The 27365-nt window shown below is 31.4% G+C and overlaps 2 protein-coding genes and 1 long non-coding RNA gene across 5 annotated transcripts; 2 read left to right on the forward strand and 1 right to left on the reverse strand.

Annotated features, from left to right (window-relative positions):
• Positions 1 to 461: 461 nt before the first annotated feature.
• On the reverse strand, positions 462 to 7964 carry LOC110426184 (protein SHOU4-like). Its single transcript, XM_021441342.2, has 5 exons — positions 7788 to 7964; positions 4302 to 5276; positions 3112 to 3267; positions 2135 to 2346; positions 462 to 1339 (listed from the first exon to the last, which is right to left on the reverse strand). The coding sequence occupies exons 2-5, from the start codon at positions 5196 to 5198 to the stop codon at positions 1147 to 1149; spliced, it is 1458 nt and encodes a 485-aa protein (XP_021297017.1). The 5' UTR covers positions 5199 to 5276; positions 7788 to 7964; the 3' UTR covers positions 462 to 1146.
• Positions 7965 to 8041: 77 nt separating this feature from the next.
• On the forward strand, positions 8042 to 10266 carry LOC110426185 (uncharacterized). Its single transcript, XR_002446111.1, has 3 exons — positions 8042 to 8153; positions 8295 to 8392; positions 8678 to 10266. It is a non-coding gene; the product is annotated as an uncharacterized LOC110426185 (long non-coding RNA).
• A 6229-nt stretch (positions 10267 to 16495) lies between these two features.
• On the forward strand, positions 16496 to 23389 carry LOC110426286 (RING/FYVE/PHD zinc finger superfamily protein). Of its 3 annotated transcripts, none has more exons than XM_021441479.2 (8): positions 16496 to 16696; positions 17359 to 17681; positions 17840 to 17925; positions 18477 to 18623; positions 20465 to 20567; positions 21869 to 21981; positions 22427 to 22552; positions 23092 to 23389. In XM_021441479.2, the coding sequence occupies exons 2-7, from the start codon at positions 17447 to 17449 to the stop codon at positions 22517 to 22519; spliced, it is 777 nt and encodes a 258-aa protein (XP_021297154.1). In that variant the 5' UTR covers positions 16496 to 16696; positions 17359 to 17446; the 3' UTR covers positions 22520 to 22552; positions 23092 to 23389. The 3 variants fall into 3 exon arrangements, with proteins under 3 accessions (XP_021297154.1, XP_021297156.1, XP_021297155.1); XM_021441481.2 differs by having other exon boundaries at positions 18480 to 18623; XM_021441480.2 differs by lacking the exon at positions 16496 to 16696 and adding an exon at positions 16753 to 16886.
• Positions 23390 to 27365: the final 3976 nt, after the last annotated feature.

Raw genomic sequence — 27365 nt, forward strand, 5'->3', positions numbered from 1 at the left:
TTTTCAAGTATCATACCAAGAATAAAAGTCACCTAGGATTAAAACCAAATGAGTCCTAACATTCCCTTTTGAAAAGAATTGCAAAGTGTTCTACACCCAAACTGTAGTATCATATATTTGGAATACATTTTCTATTTTCATTTTTTGGAAGCTTTTTAAAAAAAAAATTTCAATTTCCTAATTATTTTGAAAAGTTTAAAAAATAAAAATTTATTTTTAAATCATCAACATAATATTTAAAAATTTAACTATGTTCAAACCAAAATTACTAACTTTAAAAAATACAAAGACTCAACTTGTATAAATAATAATAAATTAAATTAAATTAAAATTTTCTATATAAACTGAAGATTGCATCCTCTTTCTACTATTACATTCTTCTTTTGGTTTGGTTCTTTCTTGAGTTGGATTTTATATTTAAGAATTTGCATATTCAGCTCTTTTAATTCATTTCAGAAATCTGAATGAAATCATCACAAATGTTCCATAATAATAAAAAATAAAAACAATAGTACAAAGCAGAAAAGGTCAAAGGAAACAAAGTGTCCTGTTCCTAACAAAGCCACACAACACAATGCTGGAACATTCCAAATGGTAAACCATGGTAACCCAAATTGACCTCATAACATTTTCAACAAAACGTGTCTTTGAAAATACATTACTTTACACAAATTACCAATATGAAATTCAAGCATTGTGTCACACCAGATTGGAAATTCATTCCCTAGTAAGTCATCAATGGTTTCCAGCCTGTCATTGCCTAAAAAAACAAAGCAAAACTGTCATGTAAACCACAAATATACTCAAATACCTTGTAATGTTTTTCTTCTTTCTATTTAACAATATCCCAAATCTTTCTCAAACACATAAGAATGCCCCCAACTGCATGAACCCATTCCCATAACAACAGCCTTCAAGCCTACAAGATTAAAATATATCGGCAAAGAAACCTGGAAAAGCTATACACCAAGTTAAAATCATAAGAAACGCCACCCAGCCTCTCTTCTCATGTTCTACTGCAATGTTCACCATCGTACCACCTTACCACAGCCACCATTGTTGCCAAATATTAATAGAAAAAGGAAGACTAAGAGAACAAATTTTAAAAGAGTTGCAGCTGAGAAAAAGTTTACAATGCACATGCTACTAAACAGGTATGGCATCAGTATTTGACGTGTCTTCACATCTCAATACAATACCATCAAGGCTAGCTGGGAAGATACATTTGGCCCATTGGCACCCAGTTGTAATTGGCTCAGGTGGAGGAACAATCATAAGGACATTGTCATTTCTCTGAACAACTCCCATTACACTAACTGTGCTTCCTTCCTTGATATACCTATAAACGTCAAATTTCAATCTCAAAAAACTTTACAACATGATCAGATTTTTTCAAACCAACTTATTCTAAGATTTGGGATAAGAAAAAGAGCTTTAAAGCCAACTCATTCAACCATTATCTACACAATGCAGACATAATTGCATCTCATATGCTTAGAGATAGAACTATTAAGCTCTGACCTTCAAGCACCCCATGATGACTCCATCAATTTAATTGATAATGAAATTGCTATAGATACAGATGCCCATTCAATGGACTCGATTATAAACAGTATAACCTCAGAAAAAACCACAAACTGGCCTTAGTTCAATTTAAACTTTCTCACCCCAACCCGGAGCCTTCACTATCCTCTAAGCAACCCTAAATTTCCATATTATTTAATTTCATAACTACATTCAATACTTAGACTGGTGGATCAATTCAACTATAATAAGTATGATGCTGCTGCATAAGACAATTCAACGATAACCAAGTTAGATAATTTATATCCCACATCAATCTAAGCCGGACGTACATCTTTGCACTGGGCCACCTTACTTCAGGCTCACTCTCCATCCCAGTTTATGGCACATAAAGACATTGTCACCTAATCCTTACTACTGGAGAATATAAGAAAAGAATAGTCATTTTGAAAACAATGAATTGTAGAAGATAACTTCTCAAAATTTGCAAACTCAAGAATTAGCCCTATTAGCCATCAGTCAAATAGGGAGACCCTCAAGATACCATTCATTATCTGCAACATAAGCACTTAATATTATGGCAAAACTATGAATAGAAGAGAACATTTACCCTTCTTTCATGCGCATTACACGGTCATCACTAGAAAGGTTCCTTTCTCCCAACCACCTGATGAACTCTGGAGATAACGCTTCATTGGCCGGGTTGACATCTATAACAATTGAGTCATCCACATAAGGAGTCACCCTGGCTCCATAGCCCGTTTTAACCAATGCTCTCAACCCAGATTGGAAATCAGAGATGTAGAAGTCAACTGCACGCCTCTGTCAAAATGACATACACAAAAAAGGTTAAATTTGAAAGTATGAAATCTAAAAGAATAGATAAAAAGGATTTATCCTCCAACAACTTAGATCCCATGATGATGGTGTGTAAGAAAGACATGATGACAGGTTATCCATCTTCTCAGAAACATGCAAACAGTAGTCAATTTTTTCTTTTTGCTGAAATATATAAAATTAGTTAAGTTGATCAAAGCTTCTGGACTACTTGATGAAGCACCGTATAATAAATTTGATAATTCAAAATGAGTAAAAAGCCTACAGATCAGTACAAGACTGAACAAACGGGAAACAAGACACAAGGTCTTTCACAATATCACAAGTGATAGTGAAGAACGAACTCATAGATAAAACAATGTCCATTAAATGTCTATGACAAAAGACTCAAAAACTATTATGCACGAAAACTTTGGAAATAAAAGTCACCAATTGACAAAAGGGAATTAAAATATACATAATAATAGGGGCATAATATCCAGCCATAGACAACATATAAACACAAGTTTCAGCACATCTGCCCCAATACAACTTAACCAGAGGGCAATGTACCACTTCACAGCATACTTAAGCCAATAAAGCCTTGTTCCTTTTCACCTTTTTGAAGAGGACAAAATCCTCAGCAACTTGAAATTTAAAAATATGGGTAAGCCTTTCTGTGAAATGTAAATTACAAAGAAACATGGAAAATAACGTTGTCATAAGAACTTGGGAAAAAATAGAATACAAATTAACAATTCAATTACTCACTTCCAATAATCGGAGCCCCCAAGTAAAACGACGATGAGTAGGATTAGCAGCTTTGGAATCCCATCCTCGATACTCATACAAACTGGTAGATGTATACACACATCTTGGAACTTTCTGGAAGGATGACTCAAGAGGCACATTCCCACATGTTACCACCTTCAAAAATTACAGCCACAATCGATGTCATCTACATATTTACAAGCAGATAAACTTAAATGATACCAACAAAAAACACAACTAGACAAGCATAAACGACCTGTAATTCAATTTTCAATAGTTAGAAAATCTGCAGCAGTTACAGGGGATCATATGTACATAAAATTAACGCTTTTTGATCCAACAGGTGCAGCCCATGGCAATTACAATAGGACCTTAAGTTGCAACATGACATCAACATAAATTATAATTTTTATTAATCACACTTCAAATTGTGTAGATCATACAGAAGAAATAGTTTACATAATTTAAGTTAAAACAATCTTTAAGGGAAAATTTATGATTGATAAAGAACTTTTTAAGACTACCTGGTAACTACACAGGCTTAACCTCCTTATCCACTTTCGTATTCCTATATTTTTCCTGGTTAGTAGTTAAAATATATGAGTTATTTCAGTTAGAAAAATAAGAATTTTAACCACCACCTCAATTCTAAGGAACTTCATTTAAGGACAGAGATTACTCCTGAAATCGTTCTGCTAGTTTCTTTCATTCACTTTCGGTTGTATGAGACAAATCTTACTTGCAAAGTTGATTCTTTATATAAATTTACCAGAGCTAGATAACTCTCTAAAAATTTCAATAGCACAAACCCCAATGATCAGAAAATAGAGTTTTAAAGAAGGGAGGACATAGAGAGTGACAAAAACCATTAGGAACAAAACGTACAACACGATCAATCTAAGCCTTTTCCCACTACGTAATCAATTTCCAATATGATCCATATATAAAGATTCAACAAATTCCATGATAGCTGTCAACTACTTAATGAAACCCTTGTCCTTAATCTTGGCTTAGGACCAACTATAAGGGAACCCTCAACAAAGGCAGTATTTCACAGAGGAAGAGAAAAGACCGTCAGGATTTGAAGAATAAATCATTGGAAAAACTGGGATGTTCATGTGAATGTAGATCACTAGTTGCTACTAGCAATTATGAAAATATCATATCTAATCATAAATTAAGTCCCATACCCCAGATATTTTCACGAATTGCCCATTCTTTGCATTTCTAAGCTCTGCATCTGGATAACGAGCAATGAAACCCATAACAGCTTTTCTCCCCCAACAGGAGTTCCAAGCAAATAATGCAGCAACAGCACCAAAAAGAACCACAACAACAATAAGGAGAATGGCATTGTGAACTGCTCCAAGAATAAAACCACCAGCAATGAAACCCATTACAAACAGCAGTATCAGTGCCCATAATATTGGTTTTGGGAAGTTCCTCTTGAAAGAAAAGTCATCATCTTGGCTAAGAACAGTCACAGCCTGATTATGAGCAGCAGAACCTTTCACTTTCATTGATCCCATTGATTCCAAAGGACCAGAAACTTTCCGAGGAGCCCCAGAGGAATTTAGTGGCCCTGAAGAGATGGGCCCAGACGTGATGAGGCCAGTTGTGGGGAGAGCAGGAGGAATAGGACCAGAGTTTTGGCGCCCAGTTGGTGTTACTCCCCCAGATTGTGGACCAGATGATTTCTTTACAGGATCCCCATGTCTATTCAATGGTCCAGAATTTGACTTCTTTAATGAGGCTGAACCAGACATGCCTCCAGTGGCACCTGGACCTGACGTAGTATAGCCTGCCCGAGGCGCTGCATTAGGCATGATTGGTCCAGAATGCGAAGCAGCACCTCCAAAAGACCCAGTCCTTGAAGGAGCACTACTTATAGGCCCAGATTTCCTGGACTTAGAACCATCCATGGGGATATCAAACATTTTCCCCAATTCTCCTGACTTCTTAATATCTCCACCAGTATAGGGCATGGCCACTGAGCTCATGGTTGGGGTCCTTTCTTTAGGCTGCTCTGGCCTGCCTGACACATAAAGCCCATTGCTGAGCTTATGAGATGGGAATCTGGAACCCATCTAGCTTCCTAAATAGAATGCACCAAGATATCACACAACAACTGCCAGCACTATGCAGACAACAAACTCAAAGCCCCCCTGAGAACAAAGAGCACCTTAGCCATCAGAAGAGTGGTTTATTCCAATAATTTCAGAAATATATATGGACTTATCACAAACTAGGCATCAAAGGTATAGAGCCAACTGACACACAAAAGAGGTAAACCACAGAAAGACATATAGCAGTAGAAAAGAGAACATAAAGTAATCTTGTACATAATAAAAATAGTATTCAAACAAAATTCCACTAGTATATAGAAGAAGCATCAAAGTTTCAAAATGTGATTTCATCTCAGATTTTTGGTTGTGAGCATGCAGGGCTTTTCAGTAACCAGATAGATTTTCATCAGATCTCTGATACACAGTGGGGCACAATAATGAGGCAGCAACATGGAAGATTACACGGAAGAATAAAAATGAAAGACAAGAAAATCATTGATCCAAAATTTCAACGAAGCATGCAATGGCAGAAATGAGCAAATTCAATTAGCAGGATCCAATATGATAAGGACACATTACACTGAACATAAGCAACATAATCAAAGCACTGAAGAATCATAGGACATGATTAGATTCTTCGCAAACCATTTGCAAAGGAAGGTTCATATGATCACAAACAGTCTTATAATCAAAATAGACTCCGTCAAAATCCCAGCTCATAGCAATTCACAAAGAACACTTCCATTCTCACAAATTAGATATTCCTTTGTTTACCAAATGATCAATAAACAGAAACACTACAAAAATCCAAAAGTCCAACAATATCCCTGAATAGTTTGTTAGGCTTAATGTACTGGAGACTATTGCATTATTATATTATCAGAAGTTAAGGCATCAAAGATAAATTTATTTGTCAAATCAAGCAAGTAAACCACAATAGAAATTGTGTCCCAGAACAAAGCATCCAAAACAGTGACCAACTCCCAATCTTGCAATGCATGGACTGATTTCACATTTCAGCACAGATACCCCAATCGAATAGATAAAACTGCCTAAATCAATGGATCCCAGAAAACTGATAATTGAAAACATTGGTAATCAGCAAGAAACAGCTTCAAAAAGGGAACCAAGCAATCAAATGGAGAACTGAAGTCTGAAGCGCCCCCCCCCCCCCCCCCCCCCCTTGTTTAACTTAGTTGAGAAAAACTGGGGGAAAGAAGGGAAAGAAAAAGCCAAAGCTATTCAAGAAAAGAAGATAACCTTACACTAAATTGTGCGACACCTAACTGTAAAGGCAACAAATGTCACAGCTTATATCAAACACAAGGTCATAATTATACTTACAAAGTAAAACAATGAAATAAAGCAATCCAAACACTCTTCATACTTCAAATTCTCATTAGGCATAATTTAACGGAGTTCTAGGCAGCAGGAAAATTATATACAATGATCACTTGTAAGTCAGAAAGCATATGGTATCATAAAAAGGACACACACAAACACACACACACATACGCACAGAGAGAGAGAGAGAGAGAGGAAAACAAGTTCACAAACTAGCCATCTGTTCACCACATTCCACCACCTAACCAATTTAAACACGTCATGGTTTCAAATGAAAGTCAAGAAAAGACAAAGATCTGAAGGCAGAAAAATAGAAAGAGAACTTAGTTGCAGTGAAAAAAGGCTGAAGGAAGGCCTTTTTCCCTTGTCCTATTTCACAGTTTCTCAGGAACAATAGAATCAATCAAGTCAAGTTACTCAGATTTTGCAAGAAGATCATCATTGCAAATCACCGTAAAAGTTAACAAAAAAAAAGTTACCATTTAAGTTATCTACTACCCAAAGAACCAGAATCAATCACAGAAATCATAAACACTAAGCACACCAAATCAACATTTCAACAAAATCAAGGAAAGAGGTGAGATCCAATACTTGGTCATGAAAAGCTCCAAAACATAAGAAAGTTTAAGATTCAATATTTCCTTTTACAATATTTTCTCTTCAAAAACACAACCCAAAATGGGAATGCCTAATAACCAAAAGATGTGGACTTTCACAACTTTCTAATTACGAAAGGTTTCATACAAAAAAGACAACCTGTTACACTCACCAAACACCTGAAGAACCAAATTTACAACCCAAATCAAAGAAACAAAGCATACTCTCTTCCTGTTTTTAACCAAAAATAGATAAAATGAAGGAGATCTATACAGAAAAACATATATCCCCAAGCTAAATGAGCTCAGTTAAAGGAACGTTTTCATTTTTGTTTCGACATACAGTTCAAAATATAAGATTTAACACATGAATATAAGATTTCACTTACATTTTGATTTTGTCAAAAACAAACCAAAACATATAGCGTTTGGGTATCAAAAATGAAAACATTCCTTTTTTAACTCCCAAGAATTAAAAGAAGCAAATTTGCAGGTTGAATCACAAAAACAAAAGATACCCAGATCGCCATTTGGAGTAAAAACCAAGAAAATTGGAAAGATCTGAGAGATTTCTGATGTTTTGTGGGAGTAGAGGACAATAGTAGAAAGGAACTAAAGAGTTGTAAAAATGGCAATATATGTAGAAGAAAAAGGTAAAGCAAGAACATACCTGAAGTAAAAGAAGACAGAGTTGAAGAAGAAATGAGGAGATTTGGAGACATTATAGATATTATAGGAAGAAAAGAAAATCAAACAGACAGACACAGAGAAGAGTCGTTCCAACAGCAATCCCACACTCTCTCTATAAAAAGTCTAAGGTTTAGTTGTTTTCTTTACTGTTGTTGTTTGTTGTCCCTTTCTCTCTCTAAATATCATAATACAACAAATTCCTTTATATATAATTTTCCTTTTTCTAGTTTCAGCTGTCACTTGAGAGAGCCGCAACAACTGGTGGGTTGTCTCGTCTCGTCCGGCTAAAGCCTCCAAACTCAAGCAAAAATCATTGTTGTTGAGATAATCATACTATCAATATCAGGTTAGAGCTCAATTCCTAATATAATATATCATTCTTTTCTCTGTAAGTGTTTTTTTTTTTTTTTGAAAGAGATGGTAATTCATGATTTTGTCTTTTACTTTGAATTTGAAGCAATTTATTTATTTTCGATTTTGTTTTCAGAAATTTATAATTGTTAGGACTGGGGCTTGAAGCCCGTATGGTTAGAGGCCCATGATGCCCCTTTACAGGCCAAAACACCACCTGCCTTTAACATTAAGGTATTGACCAATGATTTCTAAAATACATCCACTTACGAGGTATTATTCACTTTAGGCCTTCACAGTTTTTATCTTTTCAAAGAAGATGTCTCGTTTGAGAAAAGGGCAAGCCTTTGCGTATAAGATAGATTAATCTGTAGCTATTATCAACTGTCTTCTGTTTCTGTATATATACCCTTTGATCTTGTTTGCTTTTAATCGTGAGGCAATTTCTGGCTCTAATTGTTCTTTTGATGTTGTGTTATGTTTATGATGGGGATGTGGTTCTATGATCTGCTTTTTCAGTTCTTTGGGTTTGAATCTCTGGTTACATTGTTCATGGTGTCCTAGTGCTGTTATTGCTATAATAGCTACTATGTTCCAGGCATTGTGCCCTCCTTGAGTGTGGATTGCATAATGCCTTCTGGGGTTGTGATTTGGATCTGGTTTTCTGGGTAGAAGTCTGGTTATTCTCTCAGCTGGAGCCTGGTAATGTACATAGATTGTGTATTTTTTTTTCAAGTGCTATTTTATAAATTATATATGCAAGCCCAATTTAATTGAATATTTGTCGATTCCCCTTCATATCTAATATTTTGTAGGCTTAGCTGGATTAATCTCTTACATCCCTTAATAGTTAGATTAATGTATGATTTCCAAGTACCTTCAAACACAAGCTACTCCACCCTTAGCAAACCATATCGGTAGATGTTTCCTCTTTAGAACTTTGGATGGCCATTGGTTAATTTGTGTGCCAATTAAAACCTTGTCTGATAATATTAGTTGCTCAATTGATTTTATACATGGTTTCATAAAAATTGGATTTGAATCATTGAGTGTTGCTAGTACAAAGTGAGTTATCTTATTATGTGTTATTATATGACTTATATATTATAAATTTATATTTATATGATTGTTTTTTTTTTTGAATGAATTGGGTTCAAGGAGTACAATAAAATCTATCACTCGAATATTCTGAGAACCTAATTGACCAATCTCAAATTGAATTAATTTTGGATTTGTTGTTTAAGTCCATAGAATATACAAGTTGTCGACATTAAAATATTTCATCTATTATACTAGTTGTCAACATTAGTTACATTAGTCATGTCAATGGAATATACGAGTTTGGGTTGAAAGAGCACAGCATAATCTATCACTCGTAGATTCAATGAACTAGACTAATTTATTCAAGATTATTTAGCAAGCAAGGATTGAGCATATTGTTACGAAGTCCCTATTTGTTCAATAATCTCGAATGGGTAAGTCAAGTTATAGAATATACGAACTGTCAATATTGAAATCTTTGAATGGAAAATAGATAAAGACTACAAAATGAGTGCTTTTGTAAAACATGTGTTTTGTTGTCTTTGCATGTTTTTTATTCAAGATGAGTGCTTCTGTCGAAGGTTAATTTTCATTTTCTCCAATTAGCATGATTTTTAAATTTCATTCTTTTTGTTCTCATAGTATTAGTATGTAAGATCATCTTTTGAGTTGACTAATGATCTTCCTTGTCGACTGATGATCTTCCTTCTCAATTAATTGGGAATTATATTTTTGAACCGCACTTATCAAACATGATCAAATTGAAAGGAATGGTCTTTTCAATGTAATTATATTTAATTCAAGTAGTTCAGAAATAGAATATTCACAGTCGAAGATTTTCAATCGACTAAGAAAGTATCTTATATACTAATATTATAAACATAGGGACATTTGATTACTTTAACTTTTAATGAACTTAAAGTCTGGCGCCCAGTAACTTCTCAATTGAGTGATGTGGTTGGTAATTCACGTCGAATCTTCACCAAAGTAGTTGGCGAACCCTTATGACGAAAGGATGATACTAGTAGATAGATTGTTATTTTTTTTTCATTGGATTCTTTATATTCTTGTACGCTTTTGACTTTTTATTTTTAATTGATTGTAATAAAAATAATACAATTTGTATTCATGTTTTTATTAATTAAAAAATATTTTTACATATTTCTAATATTTAAAATTATTATATATGTATTTTTAATTTTTTAATATTATGTTTTAAAAATTAAAAAAATACTTTTAAATCTTTTACCTATGAAATTAGGGGTTGCATTACTAATGGAAATAACATTATCACCAACGAAATAATAACAACCTTAGACAAAAATAATCAATAAGGTTCTGTTGATAATTTTAATGGTAAATTATTGACAAAAAACACCATCTAGAAACTAATCAATATGACCAATAATGTTATCGGCAGATTAAATGCACTGCCAACCAACTGTCCAATTAAATACTCCGTTAGAGATATATCAAGAAATTAGAGGCATTGTCGACCAATTGTTGAACGAAATATTCTGTTAAAGATTTACCATAGGAAAACTTAATTGTCGTTGATGTAGCTTTACCAACTAAGGTTTTTTTGACTAAATTTCAAAAAAACTTTTTGTTAATAGGTTGTCAGCAATTTATGTTATCGACGAAATTTAACCCTTTATTGACAAAAAATTTCATCGGTGAAAGCATTAATTTTGGTGGTGATATAGATGAACCTTAATTAAAGGAGTAAGGACATTATACTTTCAGGCCTTGGAGTCACAATCACAAGGTTTTCAACCACAATATAATCCTCAATATTGAGCTTAGGTTGTAGCAAATCATTTTTAACTAAAAAAAAGTTATAGCAAATCACAAGTTATCAAGTTGTACACCTTCCAATGGTTATCCATACGAATGTTTCTTGTAAATAACTCCTATAGACAACTCATTTTGTTTAGAAACATCTCTTACAAACTGTCATATCTCATTTTATAGTGAAACATGATCGATACATGAACCTAGGCGGGTATAGCCCACTAGGCCAAAACAAGCTTCTTTAACATTCATCATTAAACATTCATCAAGGCAGCAAGCATACATAAACGTCTATAGGCATACAAGATCAATTCATGCATACCATCATACGCAACTTTTTACATATATATAACTTCTTAACATATTAGTGTAAGTGCAACATTTTGTATATCATCCAAGTGTCACATTTCTAGTACACCATAATATTTATATGTCTCAATACCCTTGAGTGTCCATATGGGCGCTCGAGCCACTTTACACATTTTACATAACATTCATAATGTAATAAGTTCAAACATTTGGCTACATTATGATAACATACTCATAATCTATAAAACATGTTTCATAGTTTGTAAACATAAGCATAACATGGATTGACTCGTGAGTAAAATATAACTCAACTCACTAGGCATCGAAAGGATGCTAAACACCTACCAATGTGAAACAAACGAATTACGTCTCTATGACACTAACTGTTAGCAAAAAAGCTATCAATGATTCACCTACCAATGAATGGCTTAACCATTCCCCTCCACCAAACATGCCATTAGTACTTCAAAAACTACTCTAATCTTCCTCTCCACCATCTTTGATACATTCTTTTACTTTTTTGCAACTATTTCTCTTCTTATCACAAGAGCCCCCTTTACAAACATATAAATTGGTATCTCATATTTTGATTAAAATGTTAATATATTGTATCCACTTTTTTTTAAGATTTGTAAAAATATCAAATGAAATACAAAATATACATTTTAGTAACTTATTGGTATAATGCTTTTAAATACTCTTGCATTATTTAAAAAAATTCTAATAAGTCATTATTTTCTATTACATTCAATTAAGCCCCTATATATTTATTTTGAACTAAATAGGTTCTTATAACTAATGGTTAACTAACTATTCTTAGTTAAAATGATATCTTTCATTTTATACTCACATAAGGCTAGCATGACATTGGCTTGGAAGGTGAAACTATCAAATGTTTATATAATTATGTTACATCAACATATCACATTACTATCTATTTTGATACATCGACATGCCACGTTAGTGCCACGTTAGTGCCACATGATTGAACGTCACCATTCATGCCACGTCAAAAGATGACAAGTGTCGTTTTGATTAATAATAGTTAGACAAGCTTTAATCTTAAGGACTTATTTCACTTAAAATAATAATACAAAAAACTAGATAGAACATAATAAAATATAAAGATTTATTTAAATTTTTTAAATAATTTAAGGACTTTTTAAGATATTATGTCTAATTTATTTATAAACTTTTAGTTTAATGACTTTAATGGTCAATTTTTCTTACCACATTTCACTTCATTGTCCGTATTACTTTTTGTTAAGCACATTTGGTCCATTCATTGGTTTTGTTATCATTGTTTTCAATCTTAGCACAGTCAATCTCACCCGTTATGTCGAATAGAGCCTTACTTTAACATATTTTATTAAGTTATTTTTCATTTTACTCCACCATTGTTTTCAATTCTTATCATTGTCATGGGGCCTTACTTTTTAATATTTTTTATTGAGGTTTTTCATTTTACTTCACCCTAATGGGTTTTTCGTTTTTATTGGCATAGTGTCTAAAAGAAATTTTAAATTATTTTTAAAAGTTGAAATAAGTCACTATTTTTTTTATAGTATTTACTCAAATCTTTATATTTTTATTTTGAATCAAATAAGATCTTCTACTTTTATTTTGAACCAAATAAATATTTATGATTAATGGTTAACTTAGTTAAAATGTCATTTATTATTTTGTGTTAAATGACGCTGACGTGACATGTTGATTTAGTATGATAATATGATCATATGATTTTTTTCATTCTTCATGTCAACATTACGTCAATGCCACATAGACATAAAATAACAAATAATATTTTGGTTAATAATACTTAATCAACCATTAATTATAAAGGTTTAATTATTTGATATAAAATAAAAGTATAAGAACTTAATTAAATATAATAAAAGAATAAAAAATTATTTAAATTTTTTCAAATAATTCAAGATTTTTTTATCATTATGTCTTTTTTATTTTACTTCAACTATACTTCCAAGAATTGACAAAATAAGCCGTGGATGGTGGATGATGTAATGTGGAAGTAAGAGACAATGATGTGTTTTTCTAAGTAGTTAAAGCATTTTCTTCTCCAAATGTAATGATTTTTCCTTAACTTTCCAAGACACCCTTTTGCAACTATTTAATCTAATTATGAATTAACAACTATAATAATAATAATAATAATAATAATAATAATAACTACAGTATTAGTGTATTACTTCATTATTTAAACCACTTTGCATTATGTAGTTAAAAAAATATAAAAGACAATAAGAAATAATGGTAACTAGAAGAAGATCCCTAGGGCTACAAGAAGGCTTTGAAGCCAAATGAAGTTGGTCTAAACACAACCCACAAAATGGGGCTATGCAAAGTATATTAAAACCAAAAATCATTTGCTTTGTTTAAAAATGCATCATGTAGGATTGCATATGATAGAAACCAAAAAAGATGAAGTTCAAATTGTCAAGGCAGTTTACCTTCTTCATAATGTTATTCTTTTAATTGATTATTTTTTGGGTGCATGTGAAACTTCATTAAACTTTTAACTATACAAACATCGGCATAGTTAGATCCTACGTTTGAGAGACGAAATCAATATCTATAATATAGTCATTCTATAAATTCAATGATTAACAAAAATATGAAATCGTAGGGTCTTGAGACAATGAGGCTTGGAAAAATTTTATTATAATAAATTGTATTTTAATTACTAAATTTACTAAAATTACTTGTTGATTAATTATTGTAGAATATTTCACCAAATAAAAATAATAATTCTTTCTCATATCTGATCGTCTTTCCCATATTCAAACTTGAGACTTTTAGGAAGAAATTCCAAGTTCTAACAATTTTAGTGTATGTCAACGCCTCCTCTCATGGGTTGCTTAACAATTCAACCCTTAAGAGATGTCAATTATGAATTAATTGTGCATAATTGAGTGTGAACAATTTGCTTTCTCTTTTAACAATTATTCCGTTAGTAATATTTAATATTAGTATTTCATTGATGATACACTGATGGATTTTTTTTTTATAATTGGAAAAAAGGAGATTCTAATATTACTTTTTTAAGCAAAGAAATAATGCATTAACCAATAAGTCAAATGCTCAAGTACATCGATAAATTTTTTATTGATAAACTATATATTTTACTCATTACATTTTTTTAAATCACCATTTATCATTTTAAATAATTTTTAATTATTATGTAAATAGTTTTTACATTTGTATATAATAGTATTAAACAAGGATTGAAATTCAATTTAAGAAATATGCACAATTGCTAAACAAAATAAAGCCGCAACTTCTTTTTAAATTGCTATTCTAAATATTTTTATTATCAATATTAATACAATTTATTGAAGTTTTGAAATAGAATTTTTAATTACATTGAGTTACTTTTATTAAAAATGTTTTTTTCCTTCGTTTTAACAGTATGAAATAATTCATTGATTAATATTACAAATTTTGAAATTATTTATACTTTAAAAATATTTGTATTTATATATAATTATTATAAAATGATAAAAGGTAAACTCTACCTATACTTATTGTGGCTTCACATGACACAATGTGGTTTTTTTTCCCCTCAATTAGTACCATAGGGATTTTTTTTTCTCAATTAGAATATTGTGGATAAGTTCTTAAGATGTTCATTTCATCTAGTAAAATTATCAACATACCCTTAAAAATTAATTTATCTATTCTTTTTTTTGTAATTTTTATTAAACAAAATGAACAACTTAATCTTTTGCGAGAATAAAAATTATTTAAAAAATGCTAGTGAGGAAAAAAAGCCATAAAATACTAATTAAGAAAAAAAAACACAAAATATCATAAGAGAGCAATTGAAATTAAAAAAAAAGTGTAGATATAGTTTAACTAAAATAAATAAAATAATATTAACGTAACTACAAATACTAACATTAATAGTGGAATTAAATTCGTAGCTGTCTCGGATCAAGACCTTTATAATATTTTATAATAGTACTTATCAATTCTTTTATGATTGATGGAAAATAAATAATATAATAGCTTATCATATATTTTTATAATTAAGTGGCACTGGGTATGAAATTGTCACTACGACACTTGGAACTTTAAACACTAAAAAATACTCCAAATATTTGTGGATAAAAAGAAATTAAGATTTTACATGACAGATATTGATACGTGGCAGCTACATTTCAAATTTTTTTCTTCTTCCTCCCCTCTTTGCTTTGCCTTTCTCTTCCTTGCTTTGTTTTTTTTTTTTGATATGTATATTATCTGAAAAAATTCTTAAATTATTGAAAATTTTTTAAATAAATATTTATTATTTTATTATATTTAATTAAATTTTTATATTTTTATTTTTGAATCAATTAAATTCTTATAATTAATAATTGACTAAATATTATTAGTTAAAATATTATATTTTATTCTATATCACATAATACTAAAGTGATATGCCAACATATTATAAAAATAATAAGTTGATATACTATTACGGTCATGTACATTTTTTACTTTCTATATCAATGTTATATCATTGTCACTCTATCACTATTTTGGTGTAAAATGTTAAATAATATTTCGATTAATAATAATTAGTCAAATATTAGTTATAAATTTTTTTATTAAAATTAAAAATATATAAACTTGATTGAATGTAATAAAAAATAAATATTTATTAAAAATATTTAAATAATTTAAGAATTTTTTTTAAATATTATTTTCTTTTTCTTTCTTTTGGGTTCATTGATGGGGTAAATTTGACACCTCAACCAACGTGGCTTCGAGCATGGTAGGGCTCGGTCCAGCCATAGCGTCCCAAAAAAAAAGGGGGAGATGATTAAAACTTAAAATAAAAAGGGGAAGGCAAAGCCTCATTTAGATGGGTACACATCACATAGAGCTAATTATATAAAAGTTTGATATATCACATGAATCCTACTGAGGTCTAAATTTGAATAACTATAAAGTTGTAGGGGTAATAACTATAATAAATGATAATTATGGCAAGATGACAAGGGCCCAGATTTGTTGGGCCAAGATCTATATGGATATTAACCTAGCCCAATAGCTATACAATTCCAACACCTAAACAAAATGCATTGGCCTTGCGTGGACAACAGAGAGTGGTTTGTTCTCTGTCTTTCATATTTATATGGTAAGTTTATCACTGCTGATTATTAGTGTAATTAATTACAAATCAAACAGAATTGGTTTTTCCTCTTGCTTATCAGTTAATTTTGGTCTGTTTCTCCAAGGTTCTGGTCTGTCATTTCTTGTGTCTCTATTGTCTCCTATCTTCAATTTGATTGACTTTGGCTGGATATTCACCAGTAAATAATCAACCAAATGCATGTGAATATCAAATGATGAAGTTGCTCAAGACATTTGCTGAATGTCAAGTCTGAGGTCTGCCCATCAATTTTTTCTCCCACACATTTATGGAATTGCCTATATTCGTTAACTGGCTTCGGTTTTTTCTTCTCAAATCTTGAAATAGCGTTGGATTTTCTGATATGCTGAAGAAATTAAGAATCTGGGTCTTTCTTGATTTCTGTAATTTTCCGGGAAAGTGGTTCCCTTTCAATTATTGAACTCAGTAAGCTTGTGTTTTTATGCGTTATATGGTTTTTGGTCTGATAGAGTCTCCTTTTTTTTCATATGTTTATTGATGCAAAGAATTCTTGCTTGTTTGAATGATATGGGAGGAAGACGAATCAAAGGAATCAAACGATTTGCCAGGGAAGAGAGAGAATACTTTAGAATCTTTGCATTTCTTTTTGATTGGTGTTTGCTGTTATGGAACTTCCCATTGGTTCGCATCCACCTAAAAATTCAGTGGCTAATTTATTCTAGTTTATAGATATACATCTGGCTTGGAAATACTCTTTTTTTTTTTAGTTCATAGTTAAATTTTTTATGGATATTATACAAGTTTTAAGAGCAATTTGGGATGCTGATTGCCTGATATTTGATGCTGTCATCTGCTCTCACGTGTAGTGCTACACCTTGATCTTTCATGCAAGAAGTGTTTATGGATCAGTGTAACTTTGTTTTCCTATATTTTTCAGGTTCCTCGGCTATTACTGAAATGCTCAGTAGGAGCTATTGCTCTGGCAATGACCTTATTATTTTAGTAGAGATTCCTTATAATTCGCGATGCAATTAGTATCAAATGATAGTCAAAAGGAAGATATTTCAGAAAGTGAACCCATCTTATGCCAGTCTGATATTTCGCAAAGATCGGAAGAATGTTCATCTTCGTGTGAAATTACAGCCATTGGGGGGGATTCTGTTGTTGTTGATGATGATTTGGAAGATATTAACGTTGATGAAACTTGCCATCTGGTGAATGCAGACCACCCGCAATGCCGTATATGCCTCGATATTGGAGGTGTTCACTAGTCCCACCACCCCTCCCCCCTCCTCCCCCTATCATCACCTTGGATGGTGGATTTCCATTTTTCTGAGAAAACTGAAGATGATTTGTGCAGAACACAAACCATAAAACTGATCTAATTATGTTGAGATACATGATTACTTATTTTACAGGTGATGACTTAATCGCACCGTGCCACTGCAAGGGCACTCAGAAGTATGTCCATAGATCCTGTCTTGATAACTGGAGATCAACCAAGGTTATTGCCTGTTTCTTTGCTGTTTTCTTAGTGTTGGAAATGACTTGAGCCACTTGTGGAAAGTTCAAGTTTGAAATGCTCTATTAATGAGAAGTTTGGCATGCTCAAAATTTGTGTTCATGTTTGGCTTGTTTAAGTAGACAAGCTTAATTCACGCAATAACGTAATGCATTAAGTATTTGATAATTATAATATGTAGCATAAACATTTGTTATTATCTTACAGATTCTTATATTATGTGTATTATCACTGAGGTCGAACTTGAGAAATTTTTTTTGAACCAATATTGAGCTTTGTGAGATTTGTTTGAGTTTATCCAGCCAATCTTGCATACCAAAATTTTACAGAATTTGAGTTTCTAATTGTGACTCCTTCTCAGGTTTTTTAAATACTCCTTAGAATAAAGGAATTTTAGAAATATTTAGTATCTCCGTGTTCATTTAATTTTACATGTGTAGCTAAAATAAATGTATGATTTTACTATCTTTATGTTGTAAATTCTGTTTTTAATTTTGATAATTAATACTATTTCTTGGATTTTTTTTTTCTAGGAGGGCTTTGCATTTGCTCACTGTACAGAGTGCAGGGCGCTGTTCATATTACGTGCGAATGTCCCACCTGATCGCTGGTGGTTGAGATTGAAATTTCAGTTCCTTGTTGCAAGGGACCATGCATTCATCTTTGTAATTGTTCAGCTGGTATGATGGTTGACTGTCAGATACCATTTCATTGATCTGGCATGTTTCTTTAAATGTCGATTCATTTGAATTTTTCTGAGGGAGTTATATGCTACTGCCAGAAGTTTAAGAAAAATAAAGTCAGAACAAATTCTGGGATTATTGGCAAGTTGTTTAGTCCTTATTATTTAGTTAACCCTGAGTCTGAAATCATGTTCGTTTAAGTTATTATGCCACTAGTTTAGTTTATTTAGGTTTTTCTCAATTTCTTCTTGCAAGGATACTTTGGTTAATCCTAGATTTACTGGAACTTGGCTGTTGCATAAATCTGTGCGTTCTAGTGTGATTAGGATTAGGTTTTTTAGTTGTTACATGCTAATCCTAGACTTACGTACTAGAAAAGCCCTTGAACAATGTACATTTATACAACTAAGTCCCTATACTTTTATTGTACTCGAGCAAGCTTTTATCCTTTGATTTGTACACACAATGGAAAATTAACAGCTGTTAGACCTAATGCCAACTGATATTTTCTATCCACATGGCATATGACGTAACCACATGGTAGCTGATGTGGAATAGGCCACTTCGCCACATCATATGTCACGTGAACAGAAAATGTCAACTGGCATTGGATTTGACGGTTGTTAATTTTCTGTTAGGGTTAAAGGCTTGTGGCTTGTTTGGATATAATATAAGAATAGGGGTTTAATTGCATAAATGAACATAGCTTAGGGACTTTGTTATTATTTAAACCTTAATTTAATTGGTTTCTGGTTGTACTATTGATTTTTTTTTACCAGTAGATAGAGTGCTGTTAGCATTGGGAAAACCCATGTGTGTGTGTTTGTGTGTCAATTCAAAGCTTTTATACACATATAGCATATCTATACACTCACACACATGCTTATATTGTAACCTGACAGTTGAGAGCAAAGAATAATAATAAAAGCCTTGAAAAATTGTGGCATCATTAAGGTGTGGTTGCCTCCATCTTTAAAGTGTATTTGCTTAGGGAACAGTTGCTGTGGTTGCCTAGGGCTCTCTATCTCTTATTGTCCTTTTGTACTTATCTTATTTGCCTGCACATTGTATGATGCTACCATGACTTGTCTTGTTTGCTTGAGCACTTAAGCCTTGAAGTATAGCATTTCACCTTTTCTCACTAGAATATTGAACTCCATACAATCCCGTAAACCTTCAAATATTAGAGAAGTAGTGCTATTCTGAAGACCTTGGGCTGGCCAATCACCCATTGTGTTATCAATATTATTTGAATAATTTATCCATTGCGATGCACCTAATTTCCATCTGTAGCACCCATGATCTTTTGTTGCTTTTACTTTGAAGTCAAACCTCTGGAAAGAACATCACTTCTAGACATGGTCCTATATTCTCCCATCATTCTTCTATGTGCATACTACAGCAATCTTAGGAAGTCTTTTGTTGCTTGCTGTGTTGCTCAGACTTGGGTATGAGTGTCAGATGTGCGTAATTGTCCTATTTGGGTATGTCTATATTTTTGTAACCTTCATACCCCTGTCTCTTTTGAAGTGGCAAACATTGGTTTGACACAGGCTAGGAAAAATGATGAGTTGCAGTATCAGAGCTTGTTTGAAGTTCATTGAGTCAATATCTTCAATGAAAACGTAACAAGTGTTTGTGCTGTGTAAATTCAGGCAGAATATGCATTTTTTGAAAATCCATTTACTGCTCTCGATGCCTACATTTTACATCCTGGATGTTTTACTTGCACTCAGCTGCTGATTTAATGTTCTTTAGGCAGATCAATTTTGAAGGTCCTTCTGTGTTACAAATTTACAACAGACATATAATGTAAATTGAAACCACGCTTTGAACAGATTGTGGCATTCCTAGGAGTGCTGGTCTACAAGTTTTATGGGGAGGAACTAAGAGAAATGTTTGGCTATGATGAACATCCTTATGGGTTCTATGCTATGGCTGGTACTGGGTTTTCTTTCTCTCTCTCTCTCTCTGACATAGACTTACACAAAAGCACTTAGGCATGCACATATGGTTACATACAAGCTTTATGCTTAGTTCCCCTTCTCTTTTAATCTTTCTCTGGATTAATAAAAATTGCATGAAGTATATGTTTCCTTAATCTTTGAATTTCTCATGCAGTGTTTATATATGCTTCATTTTTTGCCTCTCCTGTATATGTTGCATAGTGTGATTTTGCAGCATGGTGGTTGAACAGTTTCAATATATTAGTGAGTATGATGCTTTAAAACTTCATTCTCTCCTCTGTTCTATTTCTCTCGTCAATCTTGGGTTCAAATTATTAACAAATTAAGCTTAGTTTAGTCCAGTTTCAAATTAATAAAATTAAAGTTACATGAAATTTACTAAATCAATTGTAAAGAAATGTCTGGAGTAGAAAAAATATCTCTTTTGGAATTTCTTGCCAACACCCATTTCCAAAACCTCAATAGTAAATGCAATTTTTTTAATCAACTATGAAGGCATGTTATACTGCACAAAGAATTGGAAATTTAACTTGGAAAATATTGTATTTAAATTTAATTTAAGCATTAAGAAAGCATATTACCATGTCAAGTAGGCTTTATTTTAAAATTTTATGGTTGGCTACATGAAGTGGGATAAGATAAAAACAACCTGCAATTTTGAGCTGGAAACTGGGAGAAATGAATACTGATCATAGAATATCTTTGTACTGTTATGAAACTTCAGGACAAATGATGGTGCTTTCTGACATGATTTTTTATTGAAATCCTTGGTAGAAATGTTAATTTATTGCTTGAACAAACTTGGTGGTTTATACAATAAGTGAAGGATGTTTGGTAAAATGACAAGTAATACGTTATGGCAGAAGCATCCACTTTAAGGTGTGAGGAAAGCTTTATAGATTTGCCTAGAAGGCTTCTCACTTTGTCCTGTGTGGATATCTTTGACCAGTGGAACTTATGCAGCAAAGAACAAGGAAAAACAGTTTGGTCTTTTCTAAATATCATGAGTTGAACTTGGGTTCATGCAACCCAAAGAACCAAACCAAAGAGATTAATATTGGTTGTTTTTGATCCAAACATTTCTTTTCTTACTTGTTGGTTGTTGTGTGTGTAGCATCATTGTACCAATATTCTCTATTAGTTCAATCAGTCACCATTCTGCTCCTTATGACATGGAAGATTGCATACCTGGTCAGCGTGCTGAGTTTACCATCTTGATGTAATACTATCAAAGTAAAAATTTAATGGTATCTATTATTTTCTTCTGCCGTGCAGTTTTAGCAATTGTTTTGGTGGGTTTGCTTTATGGTTTCTTCATTGCTATTATATGTGGACAGAGGATCAATGAACGACATTATCATGTTCTTGCGAAACAAGAATTAACAAAGGTATCCCTCTGATTGAGCAAAAGATTAAAAAAAAAAAGAAGAAACAAAGGTATGCCATTAGATTAAAGGAGAAAACCCTGGTTTTGGTATTTTGTTTTGATTTATTCAGGTTTACACATTAGCCATTCAACTTTAAAATTAAAATGGTGGAAGAATTTTGTTTCAATTATAAGTTGAGAGTGCTATTGAATATTGAGTGTTGCATTCATCAACTTATTTATAAATGAGCTTCCTTGTGCTTCATTTCATAGTATGTGTAGTAATAATCTCATTTTAATTTTGTGACATTCTGTTGGTTTAATCTGATGTCTAGCCATCGCACCCCCCACATTTTAAAAGAAAGGATCCCAGACAGTTCTCATTTATGAATCTTTTGACTTTGTTTATTAATGTCAAAGCACAGAATGTCTATATCACTTCTAATGATAGAGGATCACAATATCAGGAATACGTAGTTGAAGACCGAGAAGATAATAAGAATATCCCGGAATTGGACCCCAGCCATGTGACAGAGCTAAGAATGTTAGGCCTCTATTAATTTGGTAGGCTGTGCATTTCATTTGTTATCCCGGTGAGCAATTTTGTCTCTGTACTAATTGATTTTCAGTATTACTTTTCTTGTTCACTAGTCCTTTCTCACAAATACTTAAGTAATGTGTCACTCTCCTTGTGTGGATATGGAAGTCTGTTTTGAGGGGTTGATCGTGGGTACATGGCATACTAAGGGCCCTGACCTTCTGTTCCTATCCTCTGGCCCAATAGTTGTCTAGTTGAGATGTAGTTATAAACATGCAATGCAAAATGTGTTTGAATGGAAAACACGGTGGCAATAAATTAGTATGTATCCAGGTGAGCTGTTTATGAAGCAAGCCTTAAGGCACTTGTTGCATGAGCCATTAATCTTTGAATTGCACGCACCCAGGCTCAGTATCTTTGTATCATTTGAGACAGCTGACACTTCTTAATGCTATTTTTTGCGATGGATAGTGATATCATGGGTAGTGATAGCACATAGTGTACATAATTTAGTCCTTGTTGTTACTTTTCAAAAAAAAAAAAAAAAGCTGTGGTTGCAGTCAGTCTCATAAATTTCTGTCCTATTTGCTTCAGGGTTTTGGTTCATGATTATGGCTGGTGGCATTCTTGATATAAGAATTCAAAACCTTAGCAACCATTGATCCGGAAGTTGAGACAAGTTGGGCTGGCTATTTATGTGAAACTGAGCTATGTGCATTAGCCTTTCCTTCGACTTGCAAGGCCTTGGAAAGTTAGTTTGTCCTTTGAATACCTTCATCTGTGTAAGTGTTTGTGCAATAGTCATTGGCTTCATTGGGATATATTTGTTATACCTTTCTGTTTTTTGTACAGATGATAAGAGAAATATGCGCAAATGATTTTTTCTTTTTCATGTTTTTCATAGTTTCAAAATGGCTAAGTTCTTGATATTACCGAAAATAGGTGTCTCTACATACATATATATATATATATACATATATACATATACATATATATACACACACACACACATCAAAACTTTCATTTGTAACCTTTGATAGATTTTTATTAACAAGGATCATAAGTTATATTATACTTTATTTATATTTATTTAAATGATTATATATAAGTACGTTATGTTTGGAACATTGTATGCAACAAATGTAGGTTTAAAATAATGTCACTTTTTTTTATATATATACTAATTAATATTAATTAAAAGAGCCCCGTGCTATACAACGAGTCTTGAGAATTTTATAAACACTTGATATTAAAATTTGTGAATCAATACTAACAATTGTGAATGTTGTCATTAATATAATTTTTCCGATTTATATTGGACATGAGTACAAATAATATTTATTATAAAATGTACAAAAATTGATACAAAATGTATAAAAATTATTTTGCATTCATTAACGAGCATGATGTTATTTGATAAACAGGCAGCACTTGATTATTGTGAATTGATGCTAACAATTGTGAATGTTGTCATTTGTTAGTCGTATTATTGATCTTAAGTTTTGAAATAATAAAATCAAATAATCAAAATTTCTTAATTGAGTCTTTAAACAAGTATGAAAACCCCTTGACATCTTAAGTTGAAATAGTTAAATTTTCTTGCAAGAAAATGGCTTTGAACACTTTAAATTCTAAGTTTTATGCAGTAAGTATTGATACCATTGAATAAAGTATTAATAAATTTTTGAAAATATTGATACTATTAAATGAAGTATCGATAGATTTGAAAAAAAAGCAAAGCAAAATTCTTAAGTTTGAGCTTCATCTATCGATACCAAGCTTGGTAGGTATCAATATATTTGAAACAAACAGTAGAATTCCTATGTTTGGGCTTAAGGTATCGATGCCAAGTATGGTAGTTATAGATACATTTGAAACAAAAATCAAAATTCTTAGTTTGGGTTGTATGTATTGATACCTTCATACGAAATTTGAAAATATGTAACAAATTGTTACCTTAGGTGCAATTTCCAAGCAACCAACTACTAGTTTTTACATAAAATGCAGTGCAGAGGCCCCCAAAAGTTTTCCTACTATAAATTGAAAGATCCTACCACATTTATAAAGAAAGAAGACTTTGAAAACTATTTATTTTTTTAGTAGATTTGAAACTCTTTCTTTCTAAGATGATTTAGTTAAGGTCAAACTTCTATAAAAATTATTTGTCATTTTCTCTCTCCATTATTTAAAATTTACTTAGTGAAACTCATTCTTAATTCTTAAAAAGAATTTGTCAGTCATTTTACCTCTTTTGGAACTGCCATTGTTCTTGAGTTGTGAAACTCCCATTTCAATTTAAGGATAAGAATGTAACTTAACTTGGTAAGCACTAGTTTAAAAATGTTTTCTAAACAAATTTTTGAATGTTCAATGCTTAGAAAAGGTGTATTTTGTAAATTAATAAGCTTATTTAAACTATAGGTTAAAGAGAGAGTCAACTGGATATGTTTTCGGATTGAAAATCATAATTTGTACTAGAAGTATCATACTTTTGAATGAGGTATTGATACTTGAAACCCAGAACGATTTCTTGATAAATACACGTCGATAATAGTAATTTATTAATATTTTAAAAAATTATTTAAAAATAAATATTTTAAATTAAAAATTAAAAATTATAATAAATGGTATTTTTGTTATTTACTATTTATTCTTTAACTATTCTTAGAACTATTTCTATCAACCAAACATTAAAATAATTCATAATTGTATTTATATCTTATTCTATTCGCATAAATTAAACTACATAATAGTTATTTATCTCTTATTGTATTCCTATGGAATGGTTATTCCATTCTCACTCTATTCCATTTTGCAATCCAAACACATGCTTAGAGTTTGACAATCACCATTCCATTCTCACTCGATTCCATTTTGCAATCCAAACACACTCTTAGAGTTTGATAATAAAAAAACATCATTTATAAGTTATCCTACCTTATTTCTAATTAAATTAAAATAATTTAGGGATAAAATCAAAGAGATTAAATTCTTGTGAAATCTCTCATTTAGCAGTATCAATAAAGTACTCCACCAAGCCATTTGACATACTCTTACAAGTCTAAGAAATAAGATCTGAACAACAAAGTCTCCAATGTTTAAGAGGTAAAATCCAAAAACTCCACTTCATGGACTTTAAAAGGACACTTTAGGTCTTTTTTGTTTTAAAATGATGCACTTTGGGTCCTTTTATTTTAAAATGATGCTTTTAACCTTTTGTTTTGTTAACACTGTTAGCTAATCGTTAAAAAAATTTAAGATCCAATCTCATACAAAAATTTAAGAACGCAAATACCCTTATAACATATTTTTTTTTCAATTTAGATATAATTTCTTTAAAAAAAGTTGTTCATTGCTCTCCCAAAAATCTTGATTAAAAAAAATATTAAAAGAAACCTTGATTAAAAAAATTAAAAGAATTTTGATTTGATTTGAAGGCCCTGGAACTTTGAAAATGCATGATAACAAGATTTTGAACTAAACCCAATAACCAAATCATCGAAAAAACACAAATCAAGTCATAGTTAAAAATAGGATTTTGAACAAAAAAAATAAAAAATTACAAAAAATAAAAGACCTTAGCGGATCTAGTCTCTATGTGATCAATGTTAGTGAATCTTCTCCTCTTCAAATGGTAATGGTCATGAAACATCACCAATTTCTATGTATTTCCCTTTTCCTTTCAAATCAAAATTCCTTTAATTAAAAGAGGTAAAGTTGTGAGAAAAAGAAAAAGGAAACAAAGCAAAGAGAAAAGAGAATAATCTTCAAAGAAAAAAGAAATTGGAAGTATGAATTTTGATTATTACAAGATTTTCAGGTTGACCGAAATGCAAAAGATGAAGATTTGAAGAAAGCTTATGAAAATTTTTGTAGATTTTTTATTAAGATTTTTGGAGAGAAGAGATGAGTTCGTAAGGAGGGTACTTGTGTTTAAAAGGTTTATGTAATATTAAGTTATATTTTTTTTAATTATTGATTAACATGATTAATCGTTGTCAAAAATATCATTTTAAAACAAAAAGGGTCAAAATGTCTTTTAAAGTGATTAATAGGAAGTTTTTATATTTTACCCAAAGTTTAAGAACGTCCAAAAACACATTAGAGTTCTAGCATACAAGTTCAAGAGAAAGATGTGAAAGAAGGAATTCTCCAAAATTTTAAAACACAAGTTAGAAGAAGATTTTGAAGATTCAAAGTTTTTCCAAAATCTCTAATTTGAAGCTACTTGAAGAAATTTTGAAACACATCGTTATTAGGCTTTAAGAATTTTCAAAAAGTTGCTTTTCGATCTTGTTTTAGTCTAAAGAATGAGATCAATTGTAATTGTTCAAGATCAAGTTTTCAAGACCCTTGAAGCGAATTTAGTGAAGAAAACTATTATGAGATTATTTTTTATTTTAAAAAATTCTTAGAAATTGTAATTTCTCATCTAATAAATTAGATTGTTATATATCTCCAAATTTCTCAATCTTGTTTTTGACTCGAAATTTGTGTGTGCATTATTATCATCCTTATTGAAGGAGTACCTAAGCTCATTGTTGGATGCCTTATTGATGTTTAAGTAAATTTTAAAATTGAACTATAGAAGGGGTGGAGAGAAGAATTTTGGCAACATGTTCATGATTTTGTTGTTGTAATTTGGTGGTATGCATCCTGCACACAAAGGTTAACAAATTATTGTTGATTTTGCACACATAAGTATATGTATCGAACAAGTAATATAGTGATGAAGTAGAGTATTGTTCCTATAGAGATTTGTTTCAAAAGTTTCACTAATTACTAAAATTATAAAACAAATTAATCTTATTTAATTAATCCAAAAATTAAAGAAAAACTAATTGGAAACAATTAAAAATCAATACTAA

The sequence above is a fragment of the Theobroma umbraticum genome, unplaced genomic scaffold, assembly GCF_002168275.2.
Source record: "Theobroma umbraticum cultivar Fairchild unplaced genomic scaffold, ASM216827v3 scaffold_55.0, whole genome shotgun sequence".
Classification (NCBI taxonomy): domain Eukaryota; kingdom Viridiplantae; phylum Streptophyta; class Magnoliopsida; order Malvales; family Malvaceae; genus Theobroma; species Theobroma umbraticum.